The sequence below is a fragment of the Chiloscyllium punctatum genome, chromosome 1 (genome assembly GCF_047496795.1).
Source record: "Chiloscyllium punctatum isolate Juve2018m chromosome 1, sChiPun1.3, whole genome shotgun sequence".
In the NCBI taxonomy this organism is placed as follows: domain Eukaryota; kingdom Metazoa; phylum Chordata; class Chondrichthyes; order Orectolobiformes; family Hemiscylliidae; genus Chiloscyllium; species Chiloscyllium punctatum.
Window position 1 is genome coordinate 136,582,018 of NC_092739.1, and position 15,864 is coordinate 136,597,881.

Genomic DNA, 15,864 nt, shown 5'->3' on the forward strand with positions numbered 1-15,864 from the left:
AACCATTCCAGGGTGTAAAAAAGATATGGCCACTTCACCCAGTCAAATGCCTTCTCTGTATCTAAAAAGATTACTAATTTCTGAAACGATTGCTGCTGACACACTTGGACCATTTGAAGGATCTGCGGCCCTTTATAAAACCCAACTGGTCCTCTTTGACAATGGAAGGCAACACTATTTCCAGCCTTAATGTGAGAGCCTTGGACAAAATTTTAAAATCAGAATTTAAAAACGAGATGGGCCTATAAAGCACAGTCCTCTGGGCTCTTCCCTTTCTTAAGGGTGAGAGAGATATTGGCTTCTCTCATGGATAGTGGGAGGCAGTCATGACTGTATCATGCCCAGCATTGGCCCTGACAATATATTTATAAATTCTTTGTGGAATTCACTAGATACACCATAAGGGCCGGGTGCCTTTCCACTTTGAAGCTGCTTCACTACCTCTTGTTTCTCTTGCACCGTTAAAGGGGCATTAAGGAGAGACAAGAGTGTAGCGCTGGAAAAGCACAGCAAGTCAGGCAGCATCCAAGGAGCAGAAGAATTGACATTTCTGGCATAAGCCCTTCATCAAGAATTAAGGAGAGACGCCTGCTTGGAGGTCACTCCTGGAAGATCCAGGCTCCTAAAAAAGGACTCCATCTTAAACCATCTGTCCTCACAGCCTTCTGGCTGGTATAATTTGAAGTAAAATCTCTGAAATGCAGCATTGATCTTCTTAGAATCACAAGAATTCCAGTCCCTTCCCTGATTGGGGTAATAGATTGGGGGGCATTCTTTTTCCTAGCCAGATATGCCAGATACTTGCCCGGTCTATCACCATGCTCAAACAACCTTTGTTTCGCAAAGGAAATTTCCTTCCTTACTATCTGTGTAAGCTTGGAATTCAGGGTGGACCGAAGTGCTTTGACCTACTGCAACTTGGCCACCAATGCCCTATTAAAATGTGGCGTCTCAGCTGTCTTCAGTCGTGCCTCGAGCAGATGCTGTTGCTCTCCCTTCTGTTGCTTCCAACTGGCAAAGTGAGAAATAATTATCCCTAACATAAGCCTTAATAGTCTCCCAGAGAATATAAGGGTTGCAAGTCGTATCTGAATTATTAGCCAAGAATGCTTTAAACTCATTAGAAAAATACTCAATGAACTTACTGTCCTTGAGATTAAAGGGGTCAATTCGCCAGTCCCGTGAACCTGCTACATTGCCCTTAATCTTGATCACTAGATATACTGCTGCATAATCGGAAATGGTAATATTCCCAATTGTGCAGGACATCACAAATTCCAAAAACAGGCTGTGAAAAGATCAATCCAAGTATGACACTTGTGCGGATCAGAAACAAACATAAAGTCCCTATCTGTAGGGTGGAGACGCCTCCAAACAGCCACCAGTCCCAATTCCATGCATAAATCAACTAGTTGCTTAGATTGCAGAGAATATTTTGGGAGGTCTTTGAGCATTCTAACCACCGTAGGTTCCATGAGAAAATTAAAATCTCCCCCTATAATAATATGTCGCAAGGGCAATCAATTTGGAGAATGCATCTATCGGAAATTTAAGGGGGTGCACCGGAGGACAATAAACATTCAAAATACCATACTCTTCACCATATATTGAGGCTTAAGAATTATGAGCCATTCATACTCATCTTTAATATGATTTAGTAACTTAAATGGGAAATTCTTCCAAATGAGTATGGCCACTGTCCTCCTGTTAGTATTGAAGGATAAAAAGAAACACCAGATCAAAATGACCCTTTTCACCAAGGTGAGTTTCCTGCAACAGGACAGTATCAACCCTCTTCTTTTTAAGACTCAAGAGTACCTTCTTCCTCTTGACCGGCGAATGACTCCCTTTAATGTTCACCATGTACACCATGTGAGACTACAATTAGCCATAACCCTCTGCAACAACCCTTGAACTTCCGAGAGGCAGAATTCGACTTAAAAATCGTCGAGTATGAACGAAGCCTAAAAACAATGCAAACTAAAACTACTACACCTAACAAGCCAACAGAACTTTCAAAAACTACATCTACCAAAAACCACCTGTGACTCCACTTTCAAGGAGCTATGAACCTGCACTCCAAGGTCTCTTTGTTCAGCAACACTCGCTAGTGTATAACTCCTGCTAAGATTTGCTTTCCCAAAATGCAGCACTTCGCATTTATGTGAATTAAACTCCATCTGCCACTTCTCAGCCCATTGGCCCATTTGGTCAAGATCCTGTTGTAATCTGAGGTAACCCTCTTTGCTGTCCACTACACCTCCAATTTTGGTGTCATCTGCAAACTTACTAACTGTACCTCTTATACTCGCATCCAAATCATTTATGTAAGTGACAAAAAGTAGAGGATCCAGCACCGATCCTTGTGGCACTCCACAGGTCACAGGCCTCCAGTCTGGAAAACAACCCTCCACCACCTTTGAGCCAGTTCTGTATCCAAATGACTAGTTCTCCCTGTATTCCGTGAGATCTAAACTTGCTAATCAGTCTCCCATGGGGAACCTTGTCGAATGCCTTACTGAAGTCCATATAGATCACATCTACCGCTCTGCCCTCATCAATCTTCTTTGTTACTTCCTTAAAAAACTCAATCAAGTTTGTGAGATGTGATTTCCCACGCACAAAGCCATGTTGACTATCCCTAATCAGTCCTTTGCCTTTCCAAGTACATGTACATCCTGTCCCTTAGGATTCCCTCCAACAACTTTATGGGCGGCACGGTGGCTAGCACTGCTGTCTCCTCGCGCCAGAGACCCGGGTTCAATTCCTGCCTCAGGCGACTGACTGTGTAGAGTTTGCACATTCTCCCCGTGTCTGCGTGGGTTTCCTCTGGGTGCTCCAGTTTCCTCCCACAGCCCCAAAATGTGCAGGTTAGGTGAATTGGCCATGCTAAATTGCCCGTAGTGTTACGGGCCGGGGTAAATGTAGGGGAGTGGGTCTGGGTAGGTTGCGCTTCAGCGGGTCGGTGTGGACTTGTTGGGCCGAAGGGCCTGTTTCCACACTGTAAGTAATCTAATCTAGAAAAACAAATACAAAATACAAAAGGCATTTATTGAGGGACTCTGCCCAGTGCCCACAGGGGGGTGCTTACGCATCTCCCATACACTTCCATAACTCCTTGCAGCTTAAGCCACACCCCAAACTGAAGCAAAAGAAAAAAAATAGTGCTATTAACAAAGACATTAAAAGTGAGCACTCAACCCATCCCCAACTATGCATTAACCCCAATTAACATCAGAAAAAGATCCAACAACACTTTCTTTAAGAAAAGGAGACACATACAAAAGAAAAAGAGAAAACATGACAGCATGGTGGCTCAGTGATTAGCACTGCTGCTTTATAGCTCCAGGGTCCCAGGTTTGATTCCAGCCTTGGGCAACTGTCTGTGTGGAGTTTGCACATTCTACCTGTGTCTGTGTGGGTTTCCTCCCACAGTCCAAAGATGTGCAAGTCAGGTGAATTGGCCATGCTAAATTGCCCATAGTGTTAGGTGCATTAGTCAGAGGGAAATGGGTCTGGGTAGGTTACTCTTTGGAAGGTCGGTGTGGACTGGTTGGGTTGAAGGGCCTGTTTCCACACTGTAGGGAATCTAATCTAATCATGATTGTCCATATCCTTTAGATTATCCTGTCTATTTTAGAACGTCCCGAAGGTTTTCTGCTTTTATTGAAGAATCAAACAAGCGTACAGACTAATCATAAGTAAAATGAAGTACTGAATACCGAGGTCCCTCAGTCTTCTCTTCACCTCATCAAAGGGATCGTGGCCGCAGAAAAGTCCTGGAAGAACATTGTCTTGGATTCTTTGTAAATCAAACTCTGTGGAACCTTCCCTTGCATTCTGGAAGCTTCCATTGCTCTTTGCTTGTTCCTGTAGCATTGGAATTGCACTAGAAGTGGCGGGGATGTAGGTCAAAACCGGGCCTGCACACCACAACCCAGTGAGCTCTGTCATCCTTCATGCAGCCCGCCTCGGCTTCCCAGTCAAGAAATTGCAGTAGCCAGACTTCAAAAAAACGTAATGGCTGCTCACTTTCCACCTCTGGCAACCTGATGACCTGGATGTTCTTCCTCTGACCTCTGTTTTCAAGTTTGTCAATCTGCTTGGTTAAGGCTCGGACCTGCTTCTCGAGGGCCTGGATCGTCTCTGTCAAGGACTTGATCACGGTCTCCAATGCTGCAGTCCGCCATTCAACCTCCTCCATTTACTTTCCGAGCCCCTCCTGCTCATGTTTGTGCAGCATGGCCAAGATTAGTTCCAGCCTGCTACCATTCTCCTTGATCGACGCCTCGATCATCTCTCTGAGCTTCACAAACTCAACAGCCAAGGTCTGTTGGGTAAGTGATTCCAGTGGAGTTGTAGAGGAGGCTGAAGCTGTGGTCACAGTTATGGTTCCGGGCGTGTCTGACGCTGCCAGGGAATACCCTGTGTGTTGGGACTTAGCCGTGCTTTTACTTTTAGTCATCTTCTCTTGCGAAAATAAAGGCTTTATAATGATTCCACCAGTATTTAATTATCGAATTTTTCCAAAATAATTTAAGTAGGGAGGGTAAAAGCACCACTTTGTCTGAGCTGTGGTGCAGAGATCAGCAGGTGCAGACCTTTCAGATTGCCACCATCTTGGATCCCCCAACACTCTATTATTCTTACAGATAACTGAGATCTTTTTATAAATTTGCTTCTCAATTTCCCAGTGACTATTGGAGGGTCTGTGGTACAATCCCAATAAGGTGATCATCCCTTTCCTGTTTCTCAGTTCCATCCGAATAGCTTGTCTGGGGATACTTCCTGGAATATCGTCTATGAGTATAGCTGTAATGTTATCCTTTATCAAAACACCACATCCCCTCCACTCTTGCTCCCCTCCCCCTTTCTATCGTTCCATTAGCATCTATATATTGAAACATTAAGCTGCCAGTCCTTTCCATCCCTGAGCCATGTCTCTGTACTAGCTATGATATCCCAGTCTTATGTTACCAACCATGTCCTGCCTTACTGTCAGGCGTCTTGCATTGAAATAATTTCAATTTTAATTCATCAGTCCTACCTTGTTCTCTGCTTTACTCCTGCTTGCCTTGACTATTTGACTTGCTCCTTTTCCCAACTGTACCAGCCTTGGACTGATCCCTTTTCTCTCCATCTCTCTGGATTCCACCCCAACCACTCTCTAAACCCGATCCCCGTACCCCACTTACTAGTTTCGGTAGCCCCTGGTGGCTCTAGCAAATGTCCCCATTAGTATATTAGTTGCCTTCCAATTCAGATGTGACCTATCCATCTTATACAGGTCACTTATACTCCGGAAAAGATTCCAATAATCCAAAAATGTGTATTCTTCTCCCCTGTACCAGCTCCTCAGCTAAGCATTCATCCACTCTAACCTCCTCCAGAAGGCAGTAATTACAGTGCCACTCAACAGACTTGTAGAAAGGTTATGGAATAAAAGGAAAAGGATACAAAATTGGCAGAATAATAGGAAAGATAGAGTAGTGATCAATATTTACTTTTTGAGCTGGAGAAATGTTTGTAGTGGAGTTCTCCAAGGGTCAGTATTGGATCCCTTGCTTTTCCTGATACCTATTCATGATTTAGATCTGATGTGTAGGGGACAATCTCAAATTTTGTGATTTATTTTAAACTTGGAAGCACTGTGACTTTCACAGACATTTATAAGGACATGGACAAGTTGGTGGAGTGAGCATGGACAAATAGTTGGCAGATTAAGTCAGGATGGATTTTGGTAGGAACAACACAGGCAGCAAGTACAAAATAGGAGAGCCACAACACTTAAGGGGTTGCAGGCGCAGAGCAACCTGGACACGAACGTGCACAAATCATTGAAGGTAACAGGACAAGTGGAGAGCAGTGAATAAAGCATGAAGTATTCTGGGCTTGATCAACGGGGCATACAGTACAAGAGTAAGAAAGTTATGCTGAACTTGGGTAGTATTGTGGCTCAGTGGTTAGCACTACTGCCTCACAGGACCAGGAACCTAGGTTCAATTCTAGCACTGGCTGACTGTGTGGAGTTTGCATGTTCTTCCTGTGTCTGTCTGGATTTCCATCAGGTGCTCTGGTTTACTCCCACAGTCCAAGGATTTGCAGGTTAGGTGGACTGGCCATGCTAAATTGTCCTGTAGTATTTAGGCTGTGGAATGATTGGGATGGGAGGTCTGGGTGGAATGCTTTTCAGAGGACCAGAGTAGATTTATAGGCTGAATGACCTCTCTTCGTGCTGTCAGGATTCTATGATTATACAAGACACTGTTAGACCTCACTGAAGTAATGTGTACAGATCTGTATGCCTCACTATAGAAAGAATGTGAACACAAGAGATTTACAAAAATAGTTCTAGGGATGAGAAACTTCAGTTATGAGAATAGACTGGAGAGAGTGATACTGTTCTTTTTGGAGACCAGAAGGCTAAGAGGAGATCTGATAAAAAAATTCCAAATCATGAGGGGACTGGATAGAGGAGATAGGACGAAACTGTTTCTGTTTGTGAAAGGTTTGAATTAAGAGGGCACAGATTTAAAGTGATTTGCAAACTAGCAAATATGATACGAGAAAAGTCTTTTTCACATAATAAGTAGTTAGAATGTAAAAATGAGGTGGAGGCAGATTAAATTGAGGCTTTTAAGAGATCATTACATGAATATTTGAATAGAAATAATATGCAAGGGTACCGGACAAGACAGGAGCATGGTATTAAACCATAATGCTTGCTGGATAGCTGAACGTTTTGTTTGGTTTTGTTTTGGTCTGTCAGAACCTTTGAAGTCCGCACGGGGCAGCAATTTCCGAAACCGGCAGTCAGCGCTGATCGGCATGCGCAGACCCTCAAAACTTAAAGGGAACATTGATAGTTAGTGCAAACATGATGAGCTAAACAGCCGCTGCATTGTTTATTCACAATCTTCATGAGGGTGCCAGTGCCCTGTTGTCCAGGCATGTAGAGATATACAAAGTTAAAAATCACACAACAAATTTGTATCATCGTTAGTCACAGGTGAGGTGCTGGAAGACTGGAGTTGGCTAATGTGGTACCACTGTTTAAAAAGGGTGGCAATGACAAGGCAGGGAACAATAAGCCAGTGAGCCTAATGTCGGTGGTGGGCAAGTTGTTGGAGAGAATCATGAGGGACACGATGTACATGTATTTGGAAAGTCAAGGACTGATTATTGAATTGAATTGAATTTATTGTCATGTGTACCAAGACACAGTGAAAAGCTTTGTCTGGTGGGATGGATCTTTGAGAATGCTGGCGGTCTTTTCTTGAAGCAGTCTTGGTAGATGGATTCTATAGATGGGAGGTTGGTTTTGTGATTGTCCGGGCTGAGTTCATCGTTCTTTGTAACCATCTCCGATCTTGAATGGTACAGTTGCCATATCAGGTAGTGATACATCCAGACAGAATGCTCTCGATGGCACACCTATAAAAGTTGGCAAGGGTATTCGCCATCATGCCAAATTCCACACATTTAATACAATGAATTTAATACACGACGTGACATTGAACAATTCTTCCGTCGCCTCCGCCTCCGAGCTTACTTTCACAATCAGGACTCCCGCCCACCTTCCGAGGACCCCTTCGCCCACCTCCAACACACTGCATCCACCTGGACACTCCACGCTGGCCTATTACTTGCCCTCGACCTCTTCATTTCCAACTGCCGCCGGGACAGTAACCGCCTCAACCTGTCAACCCCCCTCCCCCACTCCAACCTCTCACCCTCACAACGCGCAGCCCTCCAATCCCTCTGCACCAATCCCAACCTCACCATTAAGCCAGCGGATAAAGGGGGCGCAGTGGTAGTCTGGCGCACTGACCTCTACACCGCTGAAGCCAAACGCCAACTCGAGGACACCTCTTCCTACTGCTCCCTCGACCATGACCCCACCCCCCATCACCAAACCATCATCTCCCAGACCATACAGAACCTCATCACCTCAGGAGATCTCCCACCCACAGCTTCCAACCTCATAGTCCGGGAACCCCGCACTGCCCGGTTCTACCTCCTTCCCAAGATCCACAACCCTGACCACCCTGGCCGACCCATTGTCTCAGCATGCTCCTGCCCCACTGAACTCATCTCTACCTACCTTGACACTGTCCTGTCCCCCCTAGTCCAGGAACTCCCCACATACGTTCGAGACACCACCCACGCCCTCCACCTCCTCCAAGACTTCCGTTTCCCTGGCCCCCAACACCTTATATTTACCATGGATATTCAATGCCTCTACACCTCCATTTGCCATGACCAGGGCCTCCAAGTCCTCCATTTTTTCCTCTCCAGACGTCCCTAACAGTACCCTTCCACTGACACTCTCATTCGTTTGGCCGAACTGGTCCTCACCCTTAACAATTTCTCCTTTGAATCCTCCCACTTCCTCCAGACCAAAGGCGTAGCCATGGGCACACGTATGGGCCCCAGCTATGCCTGTCTCTTTGTTGGCTATGTAGAACAGTTGATCTTCCGTAATTACACCGGCACCACTCCCCACCTCTTCCTCCGCTACATTGATGACTGCATTGGCGCCACCTCATGCTCCCGCGAGCAGGTTGAGCAATTCATCAACTTCACCAACACATTCCACCCTGACCTTAAATTTACCTGGACTATCTCTGACACCTCGCTCCCCTTCCTGGACCTCTCCATCTCCATTAGTGACAACCGACTTGACACTGACATTTTTTTACAAACCCACTGACTCCCATAGCTACCTGGATTACACCTCTTCCCACCCTATCTCTTGCAAAAATGCCATCCCATATTCCCAATTTCTCCGCCTCCGCCGTATCTGCTCCCAGGAGGACCAGTTCCACCATAGAACACACCAGATGGCCTCCTTCTTTAGAGACCGCAATTTCCCTTCCCACGTGGTTAAAGATGCCCTCCAACGCATCTCGTCCACATCCCGCACCTCCGCCCTCAGACCCCACCCCTCCAACCGTAACAAGGACAGAACGCCCCTGGTGCTCACCTTCCACCCTACAAACCTTCGCATCAGCCAAATCATCCGCCGACATTTCTGCCACCTCCAAAAAGACCCCACCACCAGGGATATATTTCCCTCGCCATTCCTTTCCGCCTTCCGCAAAGACCGTTCCCTCCGTGACTACCTGGTCAGGTCCACACCCCCCTACAACCCACCCTCCCATTCTGGCACTTTCCCCTGCCACCGCAGGAACTGTAAAACCTGTGCCCACACCTCCTCCCTCACCTCTATCCAAGGCCCTAAAGGAGCCTTCCACATCCATCAAAGTTTCACCTGCACATCCACTAATATCATTTGTTGTATCCGTTGCTCCCGATGTGGTCTCCTCTACATTGGGGAGACTGGGCGCCTCCTAGCAGAGCGCTTTAGGGAACATCTCCGAGACACCCGCACCAATCAACCAAACCGCCCCGTGGCCCAACATTTCAACTCCCCCTCCTACTCTGCCGAGGACATGGAGGTCCTGGGCCTCCTTCACCGCTGCTCCCTCACCACCAGACGCCTGGAGGAAGAACGCCTCATCTTCCGCCTCGGAACACTTCAACCCCAGGGCATCAATGTGGACTTCAACAGCTTCCTCATTTCCCCTTCCCCCACCTCATCCTAGTTTCAAACTTCCAGCTCAGTAACTGTCTCCTTGACTTGTCCGGACTTGTCCGACCTGCCTATCTTCTTTTCCACCTATCCACTCCACCCTCTCCTCCTTGACCTATCACCTTCATCTCCTCCCCCACTCACCCATTGTACTCTATGCTACTTTCTCCCCACTCCCACCCTCCTCGAGCTTATCTCTCCATGCTTCAGGCTCACTGCCTTTATTCCTGATGAAGGGCTTTTGCCCGAAACGTCGATTTCGCTGCTCGTTGGATGCTGCCTGAACTGTTGTGCTCTTCCAGCACCACTAATCCAGTATGAGGAAGAAGAGACATTGTTGGGCCTTTGTAACCAGTGCGTCCACATGAAGTCCAAGAAAGCTTGTTGTGAATGACCACTTCCAGGAGTTTGACACTCTCCACTCATTCCACCTTTATGCTGTTAGTGTGTAGGGGAGCATGAGTAATATCCCACTGAAAGTCAATAATGAGTTCCTTGGTTTTGCCGGCATTGAGTGCTAGGTTGTTCTCAGTACACCATTTTTCCAGGTCTTCCACCTACCATCTGTAGTCTGTTTCATTGCCATCTGAGTCAATGTGGCTTTGAGTGGGAAACCATGTCTCACAAATTTGATTAAGTTTTTTGAAGAAGTAACAAAGAGGATTGATGAGGGCAAAGCAGTGGATGTGATCTATATGGACTTCAGTAAGGCATTTGATAAGGTTCCCTATGGCAGACTGGTTAGCAAGGTTAGATCTCATGGAATACAGGGAGACAGAACTGGCTCAAAGGTAGAAGACAGAGGGTGATCGTGGATGGCTGTTTTTCAGACTGGAGGCCTGTGACCAGTGAAGTGCCACAAGGATTGGTGCTGGGACCTCTACTTTTCATCATTTATATGAATGATTTGGATATGAGCATAAGAGGTATAATTAGTAAGTTTGCAGATGACACCAAAATTGGAGATGCAGTGGACAGCGAAGAAGGTTACCTTAGATTACAATGGGATCTTGATCAGGTGGGCCAGTGTGCTGACAAGTGGCAGATGGAGATTAATTTAGTTAAATGCGAGGTGCTGCATTTTGGGAAAGCAAATCTTAGCAGGACTTACACACTTAATGGTAAGGTCCTAGGAAGTGTTGCTGAACAAAGAGACCTTGGAGTGTTGGTTCAAAGCTCCTTGAAAGTGGAGTTGCAGGTGGATAGGATAGTGAAGAAGGCGTTTGGTATGTTTTCCTTTATTGGTCAGAGTATTGAGTACAGGAGTTGTGGGGTCATGTTGCTGCTGTACAGGACATTGGTTAGGCCACTTTTGGAATATTGCATACACTTCTGGTCTCCTTCCAATTGGAAGGATGTTGTGAAACTTGAAAGGGTTCAGAAAAGATTTACAAGGATGTTGCCAGGGTTTGAGGATTTGAGCTATAGGGAGAGGTTGAATACGCTGGGGCTGTTTTCCCTGGAGTGTTGGACGCTGCGGGATGATCTTCTAGATGTTTATAAAATAATGAGAAGCATGGATAGGATAAATGGACAAAGTCTCTTCCCTGGGTGGGGGAGTCCAGAACTAGAGGGCATAGGTTTAGGATGAGAGGGGAAAAATATAAGAGACCTAAGGGGCAACTTTTTCACGCAGAGGCTGGTATGTGTACGGAATGAGCTGCCAGAAGAAGTGGTGGAGGTTAGTATGATTGCAACATTTAAAAGGCATCTGGATGGGTATATGAATAGGATGGCTTTGGATGGATATGGGCCGGGTGCTGGCAGGTGGGACTAGATTGGGTTGGGATATCTGGTTGGCATGGACGGGTTGGACCGAAGGATCTGTTTCCGTGCTGTACACCTCTATGACTCTATGACCAGGTTTTGGCCAATAGGTTTATTTGGAAGCACTAGCTTTCGGAGCGCTGCTCCTTCATCAGGTGGGTGACAACTAGAGCAGCGCTCCGAAAGCTAGTGCTTCCAAATAAACCTGTTAGACTATAACTTGGCGTTGTGTGATTTTTAACTTTGTACACCCCAGTCGAATATCTGCACCTCCAAATCGTGTAGAGAGATGTCAGATATCTACAAATGCTACTTCCACTTCAATAATATTGCAGGAACAAGAAATGGAATTTCATGATGTTGAGTATACTAACGCCAACAACAGTCATTCGTAAACTCCCATGCTTTGTAGCACATTCATGCATATTTAGTGCTGCATAATTCAAACGTTTAATTTATGACAGTGTTCTGTGAGCAGTTATTACTTGAGCATCCTGGATTTTTTTTGAAGATCATTTGTAATCGTTCGCCGTTATTTTTAGTGGCATGGTGGAAGCAAATTTAAAATATGCTCATTTGTATACCAATTAAATAGTTGGCCCAACTGGAATACATGTGTGGCTGTGGAATCGGTGGACGTGTGTGTGTGTGTTCGAAAGGGGGGCTAATCTCTGTCCTTGACGAGATGCGCTAGTGACCTTGTTTATTATTCTGAGGGAGACTGAGGGCTTTCGATCGAAAAAGCAGTGGCGAGCAAACCGGAAAGGCAGCGCAATGTGAAACGAGATACAGAAGCTAACTCGATTGCAACTGTGGACTGGTTTATCATTTTTAAACGCTTATTTTTAAATGTTAATATCAGCATACGGTTTTATTTGGCGGGGTAAGTAACTGGAGTCTGTTTGCATGTTGTTGCAGGTTGGATTGAGCAGTTGAATTGTGGAGCGGCTGGAGGTCAGTCATTCTGCAGCGAGAGCCTTGTGTGTGTTTGGGGGGCATCTGGAGACGCTGCTGGAGACCGGCAGCACAGCAGCGTCTGAAAATAAAACAATGTTTCCGAGCGACCGCTTTCTGTCCTGGAACTGCCTCTCTCGATTAAGTTTACAATTAAAACCTTAACACCCGAAGCATATACCCCTACCTCTTTTAAATCTGTTAATTTGTGTTGCTTTGTTTAGTTGAAACGCCAAGAATATATTTTCTTTTGCGATTTTAATCTTATTGCAAAAGTAGGAGGAACTTATTTCTCTTTAAAATTGGCGGTTTCACAGCTTTAAGAAGATTCAGTCATCTGCGACAACAGATTTCAAGGGCGAACGGACAGAATCACAGAGTTGGGCGATTGATGGGACTTAATTGAACGCAGAGCGGCGCCTCGGTTTCGCTGGAACAGTAGATAAAACTGCTGCTCTTTAGAAATATATACTGGGTACAACTACTGCAAATCAGAGATTTCCCAGGAGAGGGCTTGAAACAAGACCAGAGAGACACCAGTACTCACCCACGACCCTCTCCCTCCGAGAGATATGTATTCAGATCCCTCTGGAAGAGATCTGTTGGGAAACAGAACCCTGTTTTTCATATTTATTTGTTCTTTTGCAATAGTCACTTTGCTGCAGCAGATTCTGTATGGCAAGAACTATATTAAAAGGTAAGAACTTTTGTTAATTATCTGTTTTGCCTTCCAATGGTGACAGTTAGCGGTTTATATATTTAAAGAACTGGATGGCACTGCAGTCCCTAATTAGATGAAGTTTCATTTCATCGCAATTCCTTACTTTTATCTCTGATTTTTATTGTAAAATGACTGCATTGGGGCCAGAATCTGCATGATGCCATGGCCTCTAGGATCACTTGTGTACGATTGCCACTGCTCCCACTCATAAAATCCAATATCCTCATCTGTGATCTGAGCCAGAAAAGTTTAGCATATTTCCACAGTGGTCATTGTCATAGTGAAGCCCAATGATGCTTTTTATTCAGTGCTCAGAGACGCATATAAGGTAGAAATCCTGACTGCAGATATTGGTTGAGGGTCAGTTATCTTCATTGTTCACAAGATTACATTTAATGTCCATGATGAGGTCCCTTAAAAGGATTAGATTAGATTAGATTACTTACAGTGTGGAAACAGCCCTTCGGCCCAACAAGTCCACACCGCCTCGCCGAAGCGTAACCCACCCATACCCCTACATCTACATTTACCCCTTACCTAACACTATGGGCAATTTAGCATGGCCAATTCACCTGGCCTGCACATCTTTGGACTGCGGGAGGAAACCGGAGCACCCGGAGGAAACCCACGGGGAGAACGTGCAAACTCCACACAGTCAGTCGCCTGAGGCGGTGTGAGGCAGCAGTGCTAACCACTGTGCCACCGTGCCGCCCACAAAGGATGATGGTGATCTTTCGTCTTGAACTGTGGTGATACGGCCCTCATGATAATGGGTAGGGAATTTCAGGATATTGTCTCACTGAGCTATCCAAACTAGGATAGTGTGTGACTTGGACTGGAACTTTGAAATGATCATATTTCCAAGATATTACTGTGTCTGTCCTTTTACAGTGATTAAAAAAAATTGACAGACAATGGAAGGGGAGAGGGAGAGAGAACTTGCATTTAAAATGAAGTCTTTCATGACATCAATATAATCAAGGAAGCACTTTTTGAAGTGTAATTACTGTTGGTTGTAGTGTTGGTAACAGGGCAACCAAGTTGTGCACAGCAGTGTTCCAGAGAGAAGTATGATATTGGTCAGCCAGCCTGATTCAGTGTTGTTGGTAAACATTGGTGAAAACACTCCAGAGATTTTCCTTGTTCTTTAATGTAGTGTCTTAGAATTTTTTGCAACTATTTGAGATGCCTCTTATGAAAGTTGGCACCTCCAGCAGTGCAGTACTCCCCTTGTGTTGCACAAAAATGTCAAGCTAAACTTTGTGCTCCAGGTTCTGGAATGGGACTTGCACACCTTTGTGACTCAGGTGAGATGGCTATTTTGTATTATGAATGACGATGTAATCTTCCTAAATTTTTATTAGTTCATGGGATGTGGGAAGCACTGACCGGGTGAGCATTTATGACCATCCCCAGTTGCTCTGGAGAAGGTGGTAGGGAGCTGCCATTTTAAGTTACTGCAGTCCTTGGTGTACAAGGACACCCACAGTGCTGTTAGGAAGAGGGATTTCAGGACTTTACCACTGTGAGAGTGAAGGAATGACAGCATAGTTCCAGTAAGTTGCTGCAGTGACTGTGAACTGGCAGTAAGTTGCTACAATGTGTTCTTTACATTGTGCATGTTGCAGCTACAAAATAATGAGAGCCACTTTGCCTCAAAGTGTTGAATTTCTTAATGTTGTTGCAGTTGTACCCATCTAGCCACATGATGAGAATATGAGAAGCAAGAGGCAATCAGATCAGCTATGGTCCTGTTGAATGGCAGGACAGGTTGGAAGGGTTAGTTAGCCTATTTCTCTTAATTCTTATGTACTCCCATGTATGGATGGATGATTAGATTTTGATGGTTTGGGAGCTTAGCTATTCATTGCAATGTTCACAACCTCTGCCCTACTATAATACCCACAGTGTTGATATGATAGATCCAGCCATGGAATACAGGGAGAACTAGCCATTTGGACACAGAACTGGCTCAAAGGTAGAAGACAGAGGGTGGTGGTGGAGGGTTGTTTTTCAGACTGGAGGCCCAATGACCAGTGGAGTGCCACAAGGATTGGTACTGGGTCCACTACTTCTTGTAATTTATATAAATGGTTTGGATATGAACATTGGAGATATAGTTAGTAAGTTTGCAGATGACTCCAAAATTGGAGGTGTAGTGGACAGCGAAAAAGGTTACCTCAGATTACAATGGGATCTTGATCAAATGGGCCAATGGGCTGAAGAGTGGCAGATGGAGTTTAATGTAGATAATTGTGAGGTGCTACGTTTTGGGAAAGCAAATCTTAGTAGGACTTATACACTTAATGGTAAGGTCCTAGGGAGTGTTGCTGAACAAAAATAACTTGGAGTGCAGGTTCATAGCTCCTTGAAAGTGGAGTCGCAGATAGATAGGATAGTGAAGAAGATGTTTGGTATGCTTTCCTTTATTGGTCAGAGGATTGAGTATAGGAGTTGGGAAGTCATGTTGCGGCTGTACAGGATGTTGTTTAGGCCACTATGGGAATACTGCTTGCAGTTCTGGTCTCCTTCCTATTGGAAGGATGTTGTCAAACTTGAAAGAGTTCAGAAAAGATTTGCAAAGATGTTGCCAGGATATACCCCTGTAGGGAGAGGCTGAATAGACTGTGACTGCTTTCCCGGAGCGCCGAAGGCTGAGGGGTGACCTTATAGATAAGAGTTTTATAAAATCATGAGGGGCATGGATAGGATAAATAGATAAAATCTTTTCCCCGGGGTGGGAACTAGAGGGCATGTGTTTAGGGTGAGAGGGAAAGATATAAAAGGGACCTAAGGGGCAACTTTTTCACGGAGAGGTTGATGCCAG

The 15,864-nt window shown here is 45.2% G+C and overlaps 1 protein-coding gene across 5 annotated transcripts in view; it reads left to right on the plus strand.

Annotated features, from left to right (window-relative positions):
* Positions 1-15,864, plus strand: part of st8sia5 (ST8 alpha-N-acetyl-neuraminide alpha-2,8-sialyltransferase 5) — a 101,008-nt gene that overhangs the window by 19,762 nt on the left and 65,382 nt on the right. For 2 of the 5 annotated variants that reach the window (XM_072575015.1, XM_072575052.1), the window contains exon 2: positions 12,281-13,013. In XM_072575015.1, the coding sequence (XP_072431116.1) occupies positions 12,889-13,013 (125 nt within the window). In that variant the 5' untranslated portion in view covers positions 12,281-12,888. Of the gene's footprint in view, positions 1-12,025; positions 12,246-12,280; positions 13,014-15,864 lie in introns of those variants that run through there. The other 3 variants (XM_072575024.1, XM_072575035.1, XM_072575043.1) reach the window with 3 other exon arrangements.